The following is an 18,068-nucleotide window of genomic DNA, read 5'->3' on the forward strand; positions in this document are numbered from 1 at the left end:
TCACTGCAAGCGAGTGAATCATTTTTCTGGCTATAAAGTTAACTATATTAAGCAGTATAGGGTAGCATTGCTTTGTACTTTAGCTTTTTTACCCTCAAGGCACAAACTTGTTCCAACCACCCAAAGCAAAGGAGAAACTGCTTCCTTGTTGAAATGGGTGAATATTTGCACAGGCACCAAACCTGTTTATGTTCTCTTTGGTATAATCCCAGCAAACCTTTCTTCAGCTTTTAGCAGCTGCACAATTGATATTATTTGCACAACAATTGCTCAAGAGGAGAAACAACACATATGTGTGTGGAATGCTTTATTATTATTATTCCGACATGTCTATTTAAAGCGGGAGTGGGACTGCAGAACACTGAGATATGATTGCCGCTTGGATGGTCATGTCAATGTTTACGGTAAGTCCTTCATTTCTTTTAAGAACTATGAAATGCAGTAAATAAGGTCTCCCTCTTCAGTACAAACGAGACAACACACATATTTGTTTTACAGATATGGAGATGAAGTAAAAATTAACCATGATTCAGTTTACAATTTACATAAATTATGTTATCAAATGTGCCTATTTCTACTTTGTTAAGATTTGGTTGCTTTCCATGAGAGCATACTGAGGTATGCTCAGTTGCATGCATGTTTTATGAACACTCTGTGTATATCATTGTTCCAAAATTTGCTGCAACATAGTGCTCCTTCGCCTACTTTAGGAGAGCTGCAACTCAACTGTATTTTGAAACCTAGTGCTGAAAAGAATACATTTATTTGATCCCTGTTATTCAATCATTTTCACCACACATTTAACTTTCTTTTGAATCTTGATTTACATTTTTACAGTGAAACTTTTGCTTAGGCTAAACTTTAGCGATTCTGTAGCACCCAGACAGTGGTCTGATTATATATTAAAGGGACACTAAACCCACATTTTTTTCATTCGTGATTCAGATAGAGCATGCAATTTTAAGCAACTTTCTAATTCACTCCTATTATCAAATTTTCTTCGTTCTCTTGCTATCTTTATTTAAAAAAGCAGGAATATGATACATAGGAGCCGGCCAATTTTTGGTTGAGAACCTGGCTTATGCTTACTTATTGGTGGCTAAATGTAAGCCACCAATAAGCAAGCACTAACCATGGTGCTGAACCTAAAATTTACATTCATGCTTTTTAAATAAAGATAGCAAGAGAACGAAGAAAAATTGAGAATAGGAGTCAATTAGAAAGTTGCTTAAAATGGCATGCTCTATCTGAACCATCAAAGAAAAAATGTGGGTTTAGTATCCCTTTAACTTATCATCATCAACAATAAATACTATACTAATATTTTACTTTGGCACATCTTATAGAATTGGTCAATTTGACTTCTTGTAAGTTGTAACACTTTTATTTAATAAAGGGCCATTAAACTTGACATTTCAACAACGCATAAAATGTTTAATTGTCGCAAGCGAAACATTATTGCAATATACATTCATTGTTTATTTTGCAGCCTTTTGCTGTAAAATACATCTAAAAATTGTGATTGTTTCACCTTCTCCCAGGGAGGCTTGGGTTAATACTTTTAGGCAATTTATGTAAGCTTTAGTTTAGTTTCCCTCCCTCCCTAAGCTTTTATGGTGTCACGTGCTTTCAAAAGGTGCATTATCAGTTTTGTATAAAAAATCATGATAGGAAAATCATTCTTTGCAATAGGAACTAACTTGAATTAGTTCTAAACCACCTTAAAGGAATATAAGAGTGCAGGCTACCTCAGTCTGTACATGTGGAAACAGAGTGTGTGCTATTTTTGAAATTTAGTTTGTGATTGGTTAGCAAGGGTTATTTTGTTCTGGGGGGACAGGGAAATCAGTATAAAGAATAAACATACAAGAATATACTTATTTGACAAAATAAAGCTGCAATTTTAATTATTCTTATACATGAAGGTTGATAATCATGTAGTTTACAATTTGTGTTTAATGTCCCTTAAAGGGACAGTCAACCATAGAATTGTTATTGTTTTAAAAGATAGATAATCCCTTTATTACTCATTCCCCAGTTTTGCATAACCAACACAGTTATATTAATATACTTTTTACCTTTGTGATTACCTTGTATCTAGGAACCTTCTTCCAGCCCCCACATGACTGTGACTGTTTATTATCTATTGTCTTAAATTTAGCATTGTATTGTGCTAGATCTTAAATAACTTTCTGTGCCTGAACACAGTGTTATCTATATAGCCCATGTGTACTTTCTGTCTCTTTGTGTTGAAAAGAGATTTAAAAAGCATGTGATAAGAGGCAGCCCTCAAAGGCTTAGAAATTAGCATATGAGCCTACCTATGTTTAGTTTAAACTAAGAATACCAAGAGAAAAAAGCAAATTTGATGATAAAAGTAAATTGGAAAATCGATTAAAATTAAAAGTCCTATCTGAATAATGAAAGTTTAATTTATACTTGACTGTCCCTTTAAGCTTTGTCAAATTTACCTATTTGCAGTCTGGAGTGGGCTATGGGGGGATTCTTGATTACTAGGCTGGTTTAGTGATCAAACAGGTGGAGTCAAGGTTATTCATGGAGTAGGTCAGTGTGGGCAATCCTTGGAAATTATTGAGAATTTCTGGGTGGGGTTTACATGGTACCCAATTTAACTATGTGAAATTGAGAGACAAATAGGAGGAGGACAGTGATACACAGCTCCTAAATACAGAACAAATACAGGAAAATGCAGGTATGTATGGGAGCTCTGCTTTTTAGCCAACTGGGAAGAATCGTACCACGCACCAGACTTCTATATATTCCAGTTTTCTCACACTTTGCAGGGCAGTCCTGAATTACCACCTAAGTTAAAGCGACATTGAAGGGAGATTGTACTGTTAATTTTTTCAGCTTTAATGTGTTCCTAAAGATAATGATACAGGTCAGTTTACCTGCTGGAGTATTTAAAATTGTTTACAAATAACTAATTTACCTTTACTTTGATATTTGAAGTGGCAGATTTTGACTATTGAATGCACTTTGTATGCTGCAAATATCCTTTAGAGTAAACAAGAGGCAGTAAGCAGCAATGAAGTTCCCAGTGGGGTGTGTGAGCGATAGGTACCAAAATGTAGTTTTTTTATTGTTCTCTTTAAGTACTGGCCATTGAATAGAGAGATAAGGCCTTTGTGTACAGAGATGGAGATAAGATTAGCAGATCCTGCAAGATGAGTGCATTTTAATGGGCATGATCTTCAGAACAGAGGGTTGAGCTTTCAATGAGCAAACATTTATTTAATATACGAAAATAAACCTAAATGAGATCTTTTTAGTGCCTTTAATACTCTGCAGCTATTAAAGGGACACTGTACCCAAAAAATTTATTTCGTGATTCAGATTGAGCATGAAATTTTAAGCAAATTTCGAATTTACTCTTATTATCAAATTTTCTTCATTCTCTTGGTATCTTTATTTGAAATGCAAGAATGTAAGTTTAGATGCCGGCCCATTTTTGGTGAACAACCTGGGTTGTCCTTGCTGATTGGTGGATAAATTCATCCACCAATAAAAAAGTGCTGTCCAGAGTACTGAAACCAAAAAAAAGCTTAGATGCCTTCTTTTTCAAATAATGATAGCAAGAGAACGAAGAAAAATTGATAATAGGAGTAAATTAGAAAGTTGCTTAAAATTGCATGCTCTTTCTGAATTACAAAAGAAAAAATTTGTGTTCAGTGTCCCTTTAAGTATAACATGTCAACGGCAACACATTAATAATAAGGGGAAACCAATTTTGCAGTACAGTATCCCTTTAATTCATTCTTATATATGCATCAGAAATTAAGCACTGCATTGCAAAATGTCTACATACAAAATACATTTGGCCTTTTATTTTGCATTAATTTGCGCTCCAGGAACATACCCAATAGAAAATCTTCTTTTTTGTTTATCTTTTCTCCTTTGCTGTAGTCGGGGCAGTTAGAAATAGACTTCTATACATATCAAGCAATCACTGTGCAGCACACAGGTGAATCAGGTTTTGTGTTACACACAATATAAATCAGTTTGTCTTGGTATAGTGAAAAAAACTACAATTTAAGGTTTAAAATGACTGAAAAACAGGGATAATAAATAATGAAAGCACAATGCAAAGTTTTGTCACTATGCATGATTAAACCGTTTATGCTAAGTTACATTTTAAAGTTCAATGTCCCTTTAAAAAGGACCACACATGACATAGAGAAAGATAGGCTGCCACAGACATTACTGTACTGTAAGAGTTAATTGTATTTAAAGCAGCTACATAATTTTCCTTTCAGATGGGCACAGTCTCTCTACTCTCTGCCTCTTGTCTTCACAGCTTTCCTATAATCAATACTGCATCATTGCAAATCTAATTATAGTTAAAAGTTTCCACAGGCAAAAGCAGCTATTTCACATCACAAAAACAAGGTAAAAGAAAAATCTGTAAACAATATAATACACTCCAGCAGGTAAAATGGGTCATTGGGAACACATTCAAGTGGGAAAAACATCCTATAGTACAGTGTCCCTTTATCTGAGACATATGCACACAAACACAAGAGGTTTTACAATATATGCATTAATGGTCCCAAAAAAGAATTACTGCAAAAAGCAGAAAAAAATGTTTTCCCAGCTGTGGCCTATATATGAATTGTGTGCCAAAGCAGCACAATGCTCTATAATGCATCTATAAAAAACTAAGTCTGGATAGGAAGCCTAAGTTAAGGGGTACGTGCTTAGAGATGGGTTTGCTCTGCAGGTAATAGCTTGTGTCTGTTCATTGTAAGTGTGTTTGGTTATTGTGCTTTAGATACAATAAGAATCTCTTCCTCTTTGGCTCAGTCAGAAAATGTCAAACATAACAATATGCTCACAGAGCGCATTTCCTTCAAAAAGTCAGTGCTCATCAGCTGATTTCTTACAAGTGCTAATCGTGCATTGCGAGAAACAGATAACAGAAACAAAAATATTTACAAACCATATGGTGCCACACCTTGCAACAAACTAACAGAAAAAGAAACCAATATGACTCAGATATATTTCGTATAATAGAAATAGAAATCAGGTCTTTATACATTTCTAACTACAGATTAATGGAAGATAAATGTGCAAAATTTGTCAGAGCATTTTATAATTGCGCTATTGTTTGCGAATAGCTTAATGTTTAACCCCTGCAAAACGGTATAACACATAGTGCCAGATTACAGGTTGAGAGGTTGAGCGCTATTTAACGCTCCCGCTCAAGCATTAATTGTGCTAGAAGTAAGCTTTTTGTGCTCGTCGGGTTGCACTTGTATTATGAGCTGAAAGTAACTGTTTTTGCTTGCACGCTAACCTGACGTGCGCAAAAATTCAAACCTACAATATTGCGTGCGTGTTTAAATATTCACCCATAGAGTCAATGGAGGAAAAAAAAACTAACACCAAACTCACACGCAAACCTGATTGCATATTCTCATGTGCACTAACCCGGCATGAAAATAAGAATATTCCACATTCCAATGCTCTGCACATAGTAGATTGTCTTCTATTTATTCCTAAATACATATTTCTATATGTATTTCTATATATATATCTGATGGGGTTTTTGGTACAATATATACAGTATCTCACAAAAGTGAGTACACCCCTCAAATTTTTGTAAATATTTTATTATATCGTTTCATGTGACAACACTGAAGAAATGACACTTTGCTAAAATGTAAAGTAGTGAGTGTACAGCCTGTATAACAGTGTAAATTAGCTGTCCCCTCAAAATAACTCAACACACAGCCATTAATGTCTAAACTGTTGGCAATAAAAGTGAGTACACCCCTAAGTGGCAATGTTCAAATTGGGCCCAAAGTGTCAATATTTTGTGTGGCCACCATTATTTTCCAGCACTGCCTTAACCCTCTTTGCCATGGAGTTCACCAGAGCTTCACAGGTTGCCACTGGAGTCCTCTTCCACTCCTCCATGACAACATCACGGAGGTGATGGATGTTAGAGACCTTGAGCTTCCCCACCTTCCTTTTGAGGATGCCCCACAGATGCTCAATATGGTTTTGGTCTGGAGACATGCTTGGCCAGTCCATCACCTTTACCCTTAGCTTCTTTAGGAAGGAAGTGGTCATCTTGGAGGTGTGTTTAGGGTCGTTATCATGTTGGAATACTGCCCTGCGGCCCAGTCCCCAAAGGGAGGGGATCATGCTCTGCTTCAGTATGTCACAGTACATGTTGGCATTCATGGTTCCCTCAATGAACTGTAGCTCCCCAGTGCCAACAGCACTCATGCAGGCCCAGACCATGATACTCTCACCACCATGCTTGACTGTAGGAAAGACACACTTGTCTTTGTACTCCTCACCTGGTTGCCACCACACATGCTTGACACCTTCTGAACCAAATAAGTTTAACTTGGTCTCATCGGACTAAAGGACATGGTTCCAGTAATCCATGTCCTTAGTCTGCTTGTCTTCAGCAAACTGTTTGCGGGCTTCATTGTGCAACATCCTTAGAAGAGGCTTCCTTCTGGGACGACAGCCATGCAGACCAATTTGATCTGAGCACTGACAGGCTGGCCCCCCACCCCTTCAACCTCTGCAGCAATGCTGGAAGCACTCATACGTCTATTTCTCAAAGGCAACCTCTGGATATCACGCTGAGCATGTGCACTCAACTTCTTTGGTCAACCATGGTGAGGCCTGTTTTGAGTGGAACCTGCCCTGTGAAACCGCTGTATGGTCTTGCCCACCGTACTGCAGCTCAGTTTCAGGGTCTTGGCAATCTTCTTATAGCCTAGGCCATCTTTATGTAGAGCAACAATTCTTTTTTTCAGTTTTTTTGCCGTGAGGTGCCATGTTGACCTTCCAGTGATCAGTATGAGAGAGTGTGAGAGTGATACCACCAAATTTAACACATCTGCTCCCCATTCACACCTGAGACCTTGTAACACTAACGAGTCACATGACACCGGGGAGAGAAAATGGCTAATTGGGCACAATTTGTACATTTCCAATTAGGGGTGAACTCACTTTTGTTGCCAACGGTTTAGACATTAATGGCTGTGTGTTGAGTTATTTTGAGGGGACAGCAAATTGACACTGTTATACAGATTATACGCTCACTACTTTACATTGTAGCAAAGTGTAATTTCTTCAGTGTTGTCACATGAAAAGATATAATAAAATATTTACAAAAATGCGAGGGGTGTACTCACTTTTGTGAGATACTGTTTATAGGTATAGATACATATTTATATAGGAATATCTATATATAAATATATAGAGCATGTTCTGATATGTGCAGAACATTGGAATGTGAAATATTTACAGTAAATATACACTATAACACTATTAAAAAAGGAATATTACATCAAACAGTTTTTTTCATGTCTTCATCTACTTAAAGGGACACTGAACCCATTTTTTTTCTTTTGTGATTCAGATAGAGCATGCAATTTTAAGCAACTTTGTCATTTACTCCTATTATCAATTTTTCTTCGTTCCTTGCTATATTTATTTGAAAAAGAAGGCATCTAAGTTATTTTTGTTTCAGACCTCTGGACAGCACTTGTTTATTGGTGGGTGAATGTATCTACCAATCAGCAAGAACAACCCAGGTTGTTCACCAAAAATGGGCCGACATCTTAACTTACATTCTTGCATTTTAAATAAAGATGCCAAGACAATGAAGAAAATTTCATAATAGGAGTAAATTAGAAAGTTGCTTAAAATTGCATGCTCTATCTTAGTGCTTTCCAAACTGTGTGTCGTGACACGTTAGTGTGTCGGCGGCAGTGTTTAGGTGTGTCCCTGCCTCAGCACTAATCTCTTTTAATTTACTTTTTTTTTTTTATTTGGTTTCTGACTTTTTCGCTTGCCTGCTATGCATATCACATGGTTGACACGTGATTGATACCTAGTGGGTCACAGATCATGTTAATCTATTGACTCAGTGGGAACTGAAACTATTCCCATTGGCGGCTTTAGCAGAACATTGGCTACTGACTGCACGTGTAGACTCCTCAATCGACTCGTGACTGCAAGTGTAGTCAGTGAGTGGGACAGCAGTGTGTTTGCAGCGCAGGCAGTAGCCAGTCGGACTCGCAGAACTCTGAGGGCAGAAGCCTTAATGCTGAGCTAAGTCAGAAGTCAAAGTGGTTTTATTTTGCAGCTAGCTCCCAGTAGTGCATTGCTCCTCCTGTTCTTGATATGTGGATAGGAAGTGGAAGCTTAAAAATGCTTGATGATGAAATGCGAGTGTCTTTATCTAATATTCCACCAAATATCCAGAAACTGTGTTCATCCCATCAACCTCATACATCCAATTAAATACATCCCAGCTATTGGTGTTATTAAAAAAAAATTAGAATTCTTGAACATTCATACTGTTACTTGTAAATATATTTTGTTATTATATAATTTATGTATGTGTCCGTATCTCTTAAAACAAGTTAGTTTAACCTCCTGTTTGCTGGTACAACTGAATTACTGTGTCGCAAAATGATGTCGGTCTAAAAAGTGTATCACCAACATGAAAAGTTTGGAAAGCTTGGCTCTATCTGAATCATAAAAGAAAAAATTTGGGTTCAGTGTCCCTTTAACTGCAAAGGGCTCCAATGCACATATATATCTTATGTGTGTACAGATGTATTTATGTGTTTATATGTGTATATATGTCTGTAAATACACATATATAGACATATATATATACATGCATACATACATATACATGTTTAGATATATACCGTATGTATGTATCTCAATGTTAAAGCCCTTTGACTGCCTTTTTTCCCAACACCTAATACCTCATTCTTTATAACTTATGTGTGCAATTTTTTTTGGAATAATTTTTATTAGATGTGTTATTATGAGTGCAAGTGTACTTTTAAATGTATTTTTGATGTGTTTTCTGCTCTGAAATTGCGGTAATCATTCAAGTGATCGCATTTACTTTCAACTCGTAATACGAGCGATAAGACCAACGAGCGCTCCACTCATAATCTGGTCCATAGTAAGTCAGCTCCAGATCAGCAATGTGCCACTGAGACCTAGCTGAACAAATATGGTAAGCCAATGGCAACGGAATATGTGTGTAACCACCAATCACTAGTCGCTAGTTTCCAGTAGTCCATTGCAGATCCACAGCCTGCCTACGAATTCTTTTCAGTCAAGGATAACAGGAGAACAATACAAAAACATAATAATAGAAGTACAGGGAAAAGTATCTTAAAAGTGCATGTGCTATCAACATTCTATATCGGGACTTACATATTCCTTTAAACAGACAGTAAACACCTTGTAATTACAAGACATTTCTGTTGTGTTGCATTAGAAACAATTGGCTAGATTACGAGTTTTGCGGTAAGAGCGGATCGGTACTAACTTGCAAGTTATTTCCACCGCTCACCTCCCTATAGCGCTGCTATTACAGGTTTTCATAAACCTGGCGTTAGCAGGCAATATTGCAGCGTTGTGCAAAATTGAGCTCCATAACGCACCCAAATACCAGCGCTGCTTTGAGCTGGTTGTATGTGCTTGTGCACAATTTCCCCATAGACATCAATGAGGAGAGCCGGCTAAAAAAAAAGCCTAACACCTGCAATAAAGGAGTGTAAAGCTCCGTAACGCTGCCCCATTGATTCCTATGGGGAAAGAAAACTTATGTTTACACCTAACACCCTAACATAAACCCCAAGTCTAAACACCCCTAATCTGCTGCCCCTGACATCACCGACACCTACATTACACTTATTAACCCCTAATCTGCCGCCCTCGACACCGACGACACCTACATTACAGTTATTAACCCCTAATCTGCCGTCCCCGACATTGCCGCCACCTACCTACACTTATTAACCCCTAATATGCCGTCCCCGACATCGCCGCCACCTACCTACACTTATAAACCCCTAATCTGCCGCCCCCGACACTGCCGCCACCTACCTACACTTATTAACCCCTAATCAGCTGCCCCCAATGTCACCACCACCCACCTACACTTATTAACCCCTAATCTGCTGCCCCCAATGTCGTCGCCACCTACATAAATTTAATAACCCCTAATCTGCCGCCCCAACGTCGCTGCCACTATGCTAAAGTTATAAACCCCCTAAACCTAACCCTAAGTCTAACCCTAACCCTAACACCCACTAACTTTAATATAATTAAAATAAATCTAAATAAAAATTACTATCATTAACTAAATAATTCCTATTTAAAACTAAATAACTTACCTATAAAATAAAACCTAAGCAAGCTACAATATAACTAATAGTTACATTGTATCTATTTTATTTTTATTTCACAGGCAAGTTTGTATTTATTTTAACTAGGTAAACTAGTTAGTAAATAGTTATTAACTATTAACTAACTACCTAGCTAAAATAAATACAAATTTGCCTGTAAAATAAAACCTAACCTGAGTTACACTAACACCTAACCTTACACTACAATTAAATAAATTACATTAATTAAATACAATTAACTAAATTACAAAAAAATAACTAAATTACAAAAAAAAACAACTAAATTACACAAAATAAAAAAGAAATTATCAAATATTTAAACTAATTACACCTAATCAATAGCCCTATCAAAAAAAAAGCCCCCCCAAACGGTATAGGTTGTACCGCTCACTTTTTGGCCTCCCAGGCAAACTCGTAATACCAGCGCTATGGAAGTCCCATTAAAAAAGGACTTTTGGAAAGCTGCGGTAGTTACGTTTCGTTACGGCCAAAAATGTGTGCGGCACAGCTAAACCTGCAAGACCCGTAATACCAGCGGTAGTGAAAAAGAGCCATAACGCTGCTTTTTCAATCATACCGCAAAACTCGTAATCTAGTCGAATGTTTTTAAATCAAGATTAACATCCCTTTTTCTGCAATCATTTTTCAATAGCTAAACTCCACCCACTGTTTACCTTATTTGAAGGAACCAATCTGTGCTTTAGTTTGCAGACAGCAAGACAAACAACAACCATAAAATTAGTATAAGGTAAAATTGGTATCAGCTAAATGAATTAGTGAATGGTACGTAGCAGAGTTATCATTGAATTCTCAGCATGGTGCTTTTTATGTCTTGAGAAATTACACAAAGAAGGAGGGGAATAAATAATTAAAATATATTGCAAAGTTGTTTCATTATACATAACTAAACATTACAAACTTCAAGGTTTTTACCGTCCCTTTAAGCTTCATTTTTGTATTTTTTTGTGTGTGGCTAAATAGCCTTTGATGTATTAATAGACATATTTTATATGCTTATAAGCAAAGCATATTTCATAGATGTACATTCCTTTGAAATCTTTGAGTTATGGTTATTATATTTTATTATACAATTACATATTGCCAAATCTGGAATTCCAAAATCCAAACTTTTTGACTAATATTTATTTTAAATAAAATTATCAAAACTTACTAATTTTCCCTGCCTGTTAGCCCCAAAAGTATTAAAATATATATAAAACTACATTTAGTTACATGTATAAGTTGTATTATAAAATTTAAATATTACCTAAATGACATAAGATATTGTTGTTTACATTTGGTTCCATCCTCTCCAAACTTTCCCATTTTAAAAATGCAAATATTCCAAAACCCAAACTATTACAAAATCCAAACCATTTCTGGTCCCAGGCTGCTTGGGTAAAGGGTTTTCTATCTGTATTTTTTTTTTTTTTTTTTTAAAAACATATCAGAAAATACACAAGATTTAATTTTATTTAAAAACTAAGGAATCGTCTTAAAGAGTCGTTAACTTCATTTGGAATTTTATCTGAATAAAATATCTTCCTTTCCACTTTAATTTCCCACACTGTAAATTTAGATTCTTTCCTGCTTTAAAGCAGTGGTTAATTATATGGCCTATTAAAACAGGAAAACGTGATGAAGGATAAATTATTTATATATATATATATATATATATATATATATATATATATATATATATATATATATATATATATATAATATTTGAAAAAAGGAAGCACTCACTGAGCTTACTCCAACGGTGATAATCAAGTTTAATGAAAAAATTTGTGACGTTTCGGGACAGCAACAGTCCCTTCCTCTGACTGTTGCTGTCCCGAAACGTCACTAATTTTTTCATTAAACTTGATTATCACCGTTGGAGTAAGCTCAGGGAGTGCTTCCTTTTTTTCAAATTATTACAAACTACCACTAAAGCACCCTGACAGTTGCAACGAGTTGGTGAGAGTGCACTTACACCATTTTTCTGAGTATATATATATATATATATATATATATATATATATATATATATATATATATATGCTGTATGCAGTGGTGTATGTAGGTTTGGTGCTGCCCTAGGCATTAGGAAGTCTGCTGCCTCTAGATGAACCCTACTAAAAAGTTTAGGTCACATTTATACATATATTTAAATTTTCTCACTACCAGGGGCCAGGGACATATGGATGGGTCATGTACCCCTATAGACAACCATGGATCACTGACTTATATATATAAAAAAAAAAAAAAATACATATTTTGGAGAGCATAAGAGTGGAAAGGGCGTTGTGCAATAAAACAACCAGTCACAATTTGCTCCCACTTTTAATCCTGCTGGCTGGGCACAGGCCTAGCACGAGATATATCCCTGACTGAATGGCTTCTGTAAAATTGATAATAGAAGTAAATTGGAAAGTTGGTAAAAATCAAAAAGCTTTATCCGAATCATGACTTTACTGTCCCTTTAACTTTTCCTCTTTGTGTCTATGCAGTAAATACTGTAGTTTTACTTCTGAACTTATGATTTAATTATTGTGAGAAGATGGAAGTTTTGTTGGACATTGTGTGCAATCCAAGAGGGCAGCTACTGACTTAAGTTTAGCTGTATACAAGTCTAGCAAGGATGTGGTTAAATGTCAGGCATGAGTTCATTCACCCACTGCAAGGTGCAGATAACTTACTAACACAAACCTAGATTACGAGTTTTGTGTTCGTGTTTTAACGCTGAAAAAAATGTCAATTTCAGGGTTAAAACCGGACCGCTTCCATTACAGCATTATAGCTGTATGGCAAGCCTTTTAGCCTGTAACGCAACATCAGTCCCGCACTAAAAAAAATGACGTTTTTGTGTGGGATTTCCATAGCGCTGCCATTATTATTTTCGCAATCTGAGAGCAGTAGTTATGAGTTTTACGCAACAAAACTGTTACACAAAACTCATAACTAAACTGTTACAAAGTACACTAACACCCATAAACTACCTATTAACCCCTAAACCGAGGCCCTCCCGCATTGCAAACACTATAATAAACTTATTAACCTCTAATCTCCCGCTCCCGACATTGGCGCCACTAATAACATTTATTAGCCCTATTCCGCTGCTCCCCAACATCGTCACCACTATACTTAAGTTATTAACCCCTATTCCCCCGCACCCCAATATCGGCCACACTCAGTGACGTGCAGTAATAGGAGGCAGGGGAGGCAGTGCCTCCCCTGTCCAATCAGAGAAAAAAGATTTCAAATAATGTTTATTAAAAAAATATATTTTTTTTTGTCTTTTTTTTTTTGGCCACCCCATTCCTACTGCGCTTGCGCTGCCAAATTAAATTCAGCATCCATGTTGCGCAATTAGGAGGCAGTGAGCCGGTCCGCTGCCCTCTTTAAATTGCGCAACAATGGATCTGAATATAGTCTGCTCAACTCACTTAGAGCTAGCACCACCTAGTGGTGTTTCGCCGGGCCCCCATCAAGCTCCATTGGAGGCGGTTCTCAAAACCGCCTCCATGATGGAGTTGGATCACACAGCCAATCAGCATCAGTGCTGCCAGGGAGGCGTGCCTGCTGGGCTGCTGAGCTGAGGGACAAAGCATGTGTGACGTCATGGTTGCGCCGACACAGACTTCAGGCGGGAAGAAGTCAGAGTGAGCAAGTCAGGAGGGAGCTGCTGAGAGAGACATGTGTGCTGGCGTGCCTGCCCTGCTCTGCTGAAGTGAATTCCAGAAGTGGTCTGTGCGATCAACTTGGTCAAGTGCCTGCCAGTGCCTACTGTGGAGGAGTCGGGAGTCTGGACTCGGTCAACCAGGGAGGGAGCTAGGAGGAGCTCAGGGAGGAAAGCAGTCAGGCACCAGCACACTGTTAGGAGGAAGGCAGACAGGCAGCAGAGCTTAGCTGTTTATGACTGGATACCTGATGTTCACTGAGCTTCGAGCAAGGATCAGCGAGGGGGGACTACACCACAGAGAGGGGCACAATGGAATGTAAGTGAGTATTGCTCTTGTGACTGTGAGTGATGCTACAATCCACACCCTCTTGTACCTAAGGGAGAAACTTGAATTATTCATCTTCAGGTTATGTGACCCATCCGAAACATTATTGTTATATCTCAGCAGGGTTAATAAAATGATATCTTTCAGCTAGGTGCCTTTATTAGCTTGGGATACATAGATGGTTATAAAACATGCCAGGAGTATATATTACATTGTTGATTGCTTGAGCCACCGGGCAACATTGCTAAAGAAACTAATTAGAGACAGTACATCAAAGCTCTCATTGTGATCAGACATAGGCAAATGTTAATTTTATTAGTTTTGGAATTGGCATTTTTCACAGTGTGCCAGACCCACCATATATGATTCCCACTAGTGTGAGTGTGAGGAAGTGCAATGGGAGGGGTTACAATGACAGCGAGAGGTTGAAACAGGGGTTTACAGAAGAAGGTTGCAGAGTGAGAGTAAGAAGTAATGAGCCTATGCTTGTTGTTGTGATAATGTGCATAGAGGGCTTGTCTGTAGGTTAGTGACAATATTATTGATGGAGGTATTGTGTATAGAGATTGATGAATTTGTAGGTAAGGGCCAGGTCAGTGTATTCATTGTAAAAACTGACTCGAAAGCTGCTACTGTATAGAGTTTATGTAATGGGAAGGAAGTCAGAATGTTTCCTAATGTTGAGAGTGAATGAGCACACTTCTCCCTTTATTACCACATTAACATTGTCTAGAATGCCCTCCCTATTTGCTTTGCTAATATACATTAGTATATTATTATTATCTTTAATTTCTTAAGCTCACAAAAAAAGTACTCAAGGGTATACAAGGGTATAATACAGAGACACAACATATGTTAAAATGGACATGAAAATCCATTTTTTTCTTTACAATTCAGATATAGCAAACAACTTCAAAAATATAACTTTTCAATATACTTAATTGAATTTTTTGTTGAAGAGCATACATAGGTAGGTAGTGTGCACATGTTACAAGCACTATGTGGCAATAGTTTTGATCACTAGATAACAGCACTGTTTGCACAAAGTACATCATTGGTAAAAGCATGCTAGTGCTCCAGAATCAGATACATGTATATTGCCTACCTAGATATGCTCTTTAACAAAGAATACCATGAGAATGTAGTAAATCTAATAATAGTTGTAAATTAAATGTGAGTTCCATGTCCTTTTAAACAAATGTTGAATACAAGTGGAAGGGAACCCTGTCTATGAGTGACCATCAGGAGTGAATGTACCTTGATACAAATTACACTGCAGGCTGAACAGCAAATAAAAAACAATGTGAATTTGAGCCTATTTACTAAGATGGAGAGATAAGTGAGTTTGCATTAATATTCTGTAGAGAATAACATAAGTCTTAAAGATATTGGTTCCAAATGTTTTTCCATACTTTATAAAACAGGTTCATGTTCCGGTCAGTCCCAGACATTGCCTGCCTCTTCCTGTGAGATTTCAACAACTAGATTAGGGTTTTTCTACTCCAGTCTTTGTGATGTACTAACATGCCAGATTTTTAGGATGCCTTAGGTACATGGTACAGCACAGGGGATATATTCAGCTGCTCAGTAATTGTGCATAAAGGACCATTCTAATGCAAAATGTCAGGCTTTAATTCTTAAGAATATACAATTTTTGCACTACTGACCTTAGATGACCACATTTAACCCCCTTATCGACCTTTAGTAGGTAACAGTTTAACTTTGGGTGTGGTTAGTGAGATGCTGCAAGTATCTAGGGAGGAGCTATGACTTGGTTGTTCTAGGTGGGTGCTGAGGAAAAACTATGCACCCCCCATTCCTTATAGTTGCATCCTCAAAGGTGTTGGCTGCTTTAAATTTGCAAAGTAGTGCCCAGGGCACTATATAAAAAAAAAATCATAAAAATAAAAAGTGTAAAACAGAACTGTTGGATTATTGCTGCTGAGTGTCAATTTGTTTCCTCTACCTTTATTGGTAATATAATACTTTCTCAGCAATGTTTGTTAGAGTTATACCTTCTTGTGATGTCTTTAGCATCTCAGGAAGTGACAGCCAATGGTTAGTACAGTTTGTCTAACACGTGTTTATTTAAGTAACTCAGGATATTAAATGTAGGTTATTGATGTTGCAGATTAGAAATTGTATAATTATATTAGCAGCTCAGTGTATAAACAATAAAGTGATTATACCCTTAAAGGGACACCGAACCCAACATTTTTCTTTTGTGATTCAGATAGAGCATGAGATTTTAAGCAAATTTCTAATTTACTCTTATTATAACATTTTCTTCATTCTCTTGGTATCTTTATTTGAAATGCAAGAATGTAAGTTTACAACCTGGGTTGTCCTTCCTGATTGGTGGATAAATTCATCCACAAATAAAAAAAAAAGTGCTGTCCAGAGTACTGAATAATAATAAAAAAAGCTTAGATGCTCTCTTTTTCAAATAAAGATAGCAAGAGAATTAAGACAAATTAACAATAGGAGTAAATTAGAAAGTTGCTTTAAATTGCATGCTCTATCTGAATCACAAAAGAAAAAAAAATTGGGTTCAGTGTCCCTTTAAATAGATGTAATTATTTGGACAGCTAGCAGTATTCAGTGAACAGTCTTTTTATATTTAAGTTTGAGTCACCAGCTCCTACTGAGCATGTGCAGGAATAAGTGTGTATGCATTTGTGATTGGCTGATGGCTGTCACATTGTACAGGGGGAGTGGAAAAAGACTTTTAAAATTGTCAGAAAAAAAACGTACTTCTCATTTGAAGTTCAGACTAAGTGCAATTACATTGTCTTGTTATCTTAAATTTGTTGATTATGCAAATCTACTATGTTGACTGGTCCTTTAACTGTGGTCCTCAAGTACCCCCAACAGGTAAGGTTTTCATTATAGCTGAACCAGTGCAAAAGTAAAATAATCAGCTGATCAGTAACACCATGGTTACTAACATGCTCTCACCCATCAGCTTATTATTTAATCTATGCACTGGTTCAGCAAAATATTAAAACCTGCCCTGTTGGGGGTACTTGCAGCCCGCGGTATATGTGTTTCTCCAGCGTATCATATCTAGTGCCTCACCAGCCTCAGACCTCACCGCACATCACTGGCCACACTATAATAAAGATATTAACCCCTATTCCGCCACTCCCCGACATCGCCGCCACTAAATAAAGTTATTAACCCTTAAACCTTTGGCCTCCCACATCACTACCACTAAATAAACCTATTAACCCCTAAACTGACAGCCCTCCACATGGCCAAAAACTAAATTAAACTACAGGGAGTGCAGAATTATTAGGCAAATTAGTATTTTGACCACATCATCCTCTTTATGCATGTTGTCTTACTCCAAGCTGTATAGGCTCGAAAGCCTACTACCAATTAAGCATATTAATGTGATGTGCATCTCTGTAATGAGAAGGGGTGTGGTCTAATGACATCAACACCCTATATCAGGTGTGCATAATTATTAGGCAACTTCCTTTCCTTTGGCAAAATGGGTCAAAAGAAGGACTTGACAGGCTCAGAAAAGTCAAAAATAGTGAGATATCTTGCAGAGGGATGCAGCACTCTTAAAATTGCAAAGCTTCTGAAGCGTTATCATCGAACAATCAAGCGTTTCATTCAAAATAGTCAACAGGGTCGCAAGAAGCGTGTGGAAAAACCAAGGCGCAAAATAACTGCCCATGAACTGAGAAAAGTCAAGTGTGCAGCTGCCAAGATGCCACTTGCCACCAGTTTGGCCATATTTCAGAGCTGCAACATCACTGGAGTGCCCAAAAGCACAAGGTGTGCAATACTCAGAGACATGGCCAAGGTAAGAAAGGCTGAAAGACGACCACCACTGAACAAGACACACAAGCTG

The 18,068-nt window shown here is 37.2% G+C and overlaps 1 protein-coding gene across 1 annotated transcript in view; it reads left to right on the forward strand.

The window, feature by feature from the left end:
- The first annotated feature begins 266 nt into the window (after positions 1-266).
- LOC128647220 (A-kinase anchor protein 2-like) overlaps positions 267-18,068 on the forward strand; it is a 135,533-nt gene continuing 117,731 nt past the window's right edge. Inside the window, exon 1 of the mRNA XM_053700009.1 lies at positions 267-404. Within this exon, the coding sequence (XP_053555984.1) occupies positions 369-404 (36 nt within the window). The 5' untranslated portion in view covers positions 267-368. The remainder of the gene's footprint in view (positions 405-18,068) is intronic.

This window comes from Bombina bombina, chromosome 2 (genome assembly GCF_027579735.1).
Source record: "Bombina bombina isolate aBomBom1 chromosome 2, aBomBom1.pri, whole genome shotgun sequence".
Lineage (NCBI taxonomy): Eukaryota > Metazoa > Chordata > Amphibia > Anura > Bombinatoridae > Bombina > Bombina bombina.